This window comes from Talpa europaea (assembly GCF_964194135.1).
Source record: "Talpa europaea genome assembly, chromosome: 9".
Taxonomy (NCBI): domain Eukaryota; kingdom Metazoa; phylum Chordata; class Mammalia; order Eulipotyphla; family Talpidae; genus Talpa; species Talpa europaea.
The window spans coordinates 10,701,314-10,706,239 of record NC_140076.1 but is presented as its reverse complement, the minus strand read 5'-3'; the positions used below and the strand labels follow the sequence as shown (position 1 = coordinate 10,706,239).

At 57.0% G+C, this 4,926-nt stretch overlaps 1 protein-coding gene across 1 annotated transcript; it reads left to right on the top strand.

Moving 5' to 3' along the window:
- Positions 1-1,653: 1,653 nt before the first annotated feature.
- On the top strand, positions 1,654-4,926 carry LOC311177857 (phospholipase A2, membrane associated-like; the record flags this gene model as incomplete). Its single annotated transcript, XM_084244095.1, has 5 exons — positions 1,654-1,693; positions 2,094-2,141; positions 2,334-2,478; positions 2,728-2,834; positions 4,544-4,926. The coding sequence occupies 5 exons, from the start codon at positions 1,654-1,656 to the stop codon at positions 4,684-4,686; spliced, it is 483 nt and encodes a 160-aa protein (XP_084100221.1). The 3' UTR covers positions 4,687-4,926.

Below are 4,926 nucleotides of genomic sequence, written 5' to 3'. Positions count from 1 at the left end.
TTTCCTGGCCATCCTAGGACTCCTTGGCTGACAGGGCATTGTCCAGCCCCAGCCTTCATCTTCACATGGTGTTTCCCTGGGTGTGTCTGTGTCCAAACTCCCCCTTCTCATGACACCAGTCGTGCTGGACGCTCTCCCCCCACCCCCCCACCCCATGGCCTCGTCTTAAGGAATCACAGCATCAAAGACAGAGTTTCCACATGAGGTCACATTCTGAGATCCCGGCAGATGGGCTTCCACATGGGGATCTGGTGGGGTCACAATTCAACCCACAACACAGGTCCAGCTCTTGATAAACTGTCTGCAAGGACAGCTACCCGCTGGCTGCTGTGCCACCCACCCCACTCCTGAAACCCCAGCGCCCAGCCTCACTGGCACGGAGCCCGAGGGTCTGCAGGCAGTTCTGATCAGCCCACTGAGCTGCCCTGATTCGGGTGGCCAGGTTGCTTCCAGGTGGTTCCACCCCAGGGCCACTTCCTCGTCAACTGTTGGTGCCCCTCAGCACTGACGCTCACGCTCTGCCCACAGGAGGGGTCTCCTGAGGCTGCGTCCCTGCGGGCCACTGGAGGATGTGGGTGCAGACGGATGTGCATGAGCCCCGCGGCTCTGCCACCTGAAGCTCTGGGATAGGAGTGAGGATTGTTTACTTAAGGAGGTGGACGCTAAGCTCTTAGCATACATTGGAGAACAGGGAAAAGATATTTGCTTTAGAAATGAGAGCCAGAGTCACTGAGTCCCTGAGGGCTGCAGAAGAGAGAGCAGCTGATCCAGGGAGTGAGCTGGTCTCCAGCAGGTGAGGCCTGGGGAGGAGGGGGCCACACTTTGAGGAGGATCCAGACATCTCTGGCCTTTGCCAGGTTTAGAAACTCATAGCAAAGTGGAGGAGGAGGAGGAAAGAGCACAAAGGGCCTCTCCTGTCCCTCACCCTCATTTAGGAGGCGGGAGCAGTGATTTAGTGGGGTCCTGGCTGCATAAGCGAGTCCAAAGCCTGGTACTGACCTTTCCTGGAAACTTTTGCAGGGACTTAATCGCTGGTCACGCCCAAAGTCGGTTATGGGAATTTACTCAGTAAGAATGAAGCCCGTGGAAAGATTACAAAATAATCTGAATGTTGGCAGCAGCTAACAGAACAAGACGTTTTTGCCTCCTGAGCTCCGTCCTGAGCTGATGAGGGGGAAAAGGGGGGATTTACCAGGGGTACCGGCAAGCCCAATTTTGATGGGGGAGGATCCAACTAGGCCGCACCCTGCCTCTTTGCATACCCCAGTCCCCCAACAGAGCAGCTATTTAAGGAGCAGGCATTCCAAAAAGGCAGGCATTAGCTTGGAATTAACAACTCCGGCATCCTCTGAGAGGTAAATATTCAGAATTTTATTCCTTGTTGGGAGAACAAGAGATCTTGCCCATTGGCTGACTTTAAGAGGGGCCTGCTGGGCACATGGGTGCCTGTGTGTGTGTACCTGTATAGAGGGTACATGCACATGTGCTTCCAGGGCAAGATCTAGTTAGTGCAAGAGGGTAGGTGTGCAAAAGTGTACAACGCCAGGTGTGTACGCATGCAGATGTGGGCACATATGTGTTTGTGTGTGGGGTATATGTGCAAAGGTTTCTGTTAAGTTTGGAAAGAGAGGGTGTTGCTTTAATTTTGAGACCATGGAGGGAAGTCCAAAAACAAAATCCACTGCGGGGACAGGTAATGTCTAATGGGGGACACATAACCTACGGCCTCAGGGATGCCCCACTTTGTCAGGATCACCCAGCCACAACCTTCCCGGAATCCTCAGCCCCAGGAACCTGGGGGATACTTGGTGGAGTGTGTGGGAGTCTGGGTGGCTGGGAGCGTGTGTGTGTGTGTGTGTGTGTGTGTGAAAAAGTTCCAGAGCTGGGAGCCTCAGGGGGTCCTGCTCTTGCACACGCCTGTGCCTCTGAGTGGATGAAGGTCGTCAGCCTGGACACCCCAGTGGGAGCCTGTCTGGGGGACCCTTGAAGGCTCCCCCGCCCAGGTCTGGGCAGTGTAAGCCACAGAGCAGGCCTGGTGGCAGCGGCTCCCTAAAAAGGTCTCTGGGCCCACCTACCTGCTTCTTCCCCCACAGAACCTGGCATGAGGACCCTCCTGCTGCTGGCGCTGGTCGCGGCCTTTGGTGAGAGCTCATCTCTGGACACAGAAACAGCCAGGAAGGGGGAGGCCCTGTTGTCCCAGCTTCCCACTGCAGCAGGGGCTCCCTCAGTGGCAGAAAGAGATAGTCCACGGGTGGGGACGGGGGAGCAGCAGAGTGAAACTGAGAGGAAAGACATGGCGTTCCTGCTGCCATCCCCTGGCAATTTCTTTCCAGGCCTGCAACAAGCTGATGGAGCCATATGGAATTTTTGGAAAATGATTACAAAGGTGACAGGAAAGGAAGGTGCATCCAGTTATGGCTTCTATGGCTGCCACTGTGGCGTGGGAGGCAAAGGATCACCCAAGGATGCAACGGATCGGTGAGGCCACCCCACTCCTGCCTTCCCTCTGCCTCTGTGGCCTGGGTGGGGCCCGAGCTCCAGGGGTGAGGCTGGGGCCATGGGCACAGACCCTAGCAGGTGGTAGCAGAGACGCAACCAGCATGTTACAAACCACTCTAGAATATTCCAAAGTTAAGGGGTCACTGCCAGGGTTAAGGGCATAAGACCAGGGTCACCAGGTTCCCTGAAACTATAGGGCCAAGCCCCAATTCTGCATTCTTGCTACAGATGCTGCGTTGCACATGACTGTTGCTATGCCCGGCTGATAAGACGTGGGTGTTCCACCAAATTTCTGAACTACAATGCTGATTACCGAGGGTCCACAATCATCTGTGGTAAGGAGAGTCCTCCAGCTCCAACCAGTGCCCTTTGCATGATTACTGGGTGTCCTTGTGCTGGCACTGTGCTGGACGCAGAGGCAGATTCAGGGGGACAGGATTCAGACTTTGCCCCAAAGCAGTAGGGAGCTCTGAACAAAGGTGTGATGAGGTCAATTTACAATTCAGAGGATCCCCCTGGGAGCAGTGTGGATGGAGACAGACGGATGGATGAGCCAGTGAGAAACACTTGTCACAAGGCCGAAGGGAGCTTGGAAGAACGTGACAGAGAACAGTGGTGTTCGGGAGGGAAGCAGTGGAGAGTGAAACCCAGGGGCCTCTGGAGTAGAACCAGCCAGTCTAGGGGTGGAGACTGGGAGCTGTGATGTGTGGATGGGGCAACTGAGGAAAGGCCCCAGGAGGAGTTCTGAGCCCCACTAGTGAGAGGAGGAGGAGACTATTGAGAGCACACTGAGCTGAAAGGACGTTAGGAACACCCAGGAGATGGCCGCAGGCAGCGATGCAGCAATCCCAGCACAGGGGAGGGGCCTGGACTGGGCAGCAGAGAGCTGGGGCTTGGCTGTGCTCACCACTGTGATGCTACAGACCCAGAAAGAAGACAGAGGAGGGATAGTCAGAGGGTGGGGGGCCAAGACAAGGTCATGCAAGCAAGAAGGAGAGCGCTCACAGCAGGTCCGACAGAGAAGGCGGGACAAGGTGGCTGGGATCCAGAGGCAGGAAGCCCAGTGAGCAGGGAGTCGCCTCTGGGCAAGCCGTTTCCACAGAAGGAAAGCAAAGGGCCAAGTCAGATTAGAGCGGGCTGGGAGCAGGTGGGGGAGGAGCACAGACTGTAGGTCTGGCCAACTCTCTGCAGAAAGTTGCCTTTGCAGCAGAGGCCAGAGTGGGCGGCATCTGGAAGGCTCTGCTCGGTGTCCCCAGAGAGCCAGCCACAAGGGCACTGGGAGAAATCCTGCGCAAGCGCCCCGCGGGGAGTTCTTTAGGATCACAGTCCAGCCTCCCATCATGGCGTCTCCACTGCCCCCGTATCTTTCGCTGCTGCTTTGGGTGCAAACTGGACCATGTGCAGATAGAAGACTGGGCAAAGGGGACGCTGACTCACAGCGGACACCTGGGGGAGGGCAGGCCAGTGCCCGGGCAGTGTCCGACAGTTTTGCCAAGAACCCAGCCTTGTCCTACCCTCCTCCCCGCCATGGTGGCAACATCCACACGGTGACGCCCGCACACAGGCCGCAGTGGAGGCTCCCCCAGGGCAGAGCTCTTCCTCAAGGGGGGAAACCCACCTTCCAGGAGCCCCCCGCAGACTTCCCCTGGCGGCTCATAGGCCAGCACAAGGGCACATGCTAGCCAGGGACCAAGGGCAACCATGATAGCCTCCCAATCCCAACCGTTCCCAGCCGCCAGGGGCAGGGCCTTTGCACCTGGGCTTGTCTGCAAACAAGGAGACCTTGGCTGAAGGCGAGGTCTTCACAGAGACTCAGGCCTGGGCTGCTGGGGGTCCCCATCAGGCAGCTTCCCCGGGCAGGGGTTCTGTCCCCTTCAGTCACAACTATCTGGAGCCTAGGTGCTTGTCTCACCATGGAAGCTTCTGGAGGTTGGGGTTGGAGGTGGGGGGCTGTAAGTCCCCCACCCCCACCCTGGCGGATCCCACCAGAAGCCTCTGAATACTAACAAGCCCTCACCTGGTATCTATTCTCCTGTGATTGCAGCAAAACAAGACAAGTGTAAGAAACAAGTGTGTGAATGTGATAAAGCAGCTGCCCTCTGCTTTGCGAGAAACAAGAGAAGCTATAATAAAAAGTACCAGTACTACAACAACAAGGCCTGCAAAGGGAAGACCCCCAAGTGCTGAGCCCCCTCCCGCCGGGTGCCTCCACTGCCCTCGCCAATGCCCTGGCCATGAAGAACACCCCTCTGTGAGCCTGGAGCCCCTCTCAACCCAGAGAGAGAGTATCCGGGAGGAGGGCCCCTGAGACTGGAGCCTGTGTGTCCACACTTCCCCAGCCTCCCTGGGCAGCCACTTCCCTGTCTCCCCTGCTGCCCTGCAAGTCCCATGTCCTGATTGTAGTAGCCCCTGGGCTCAGGCATATCC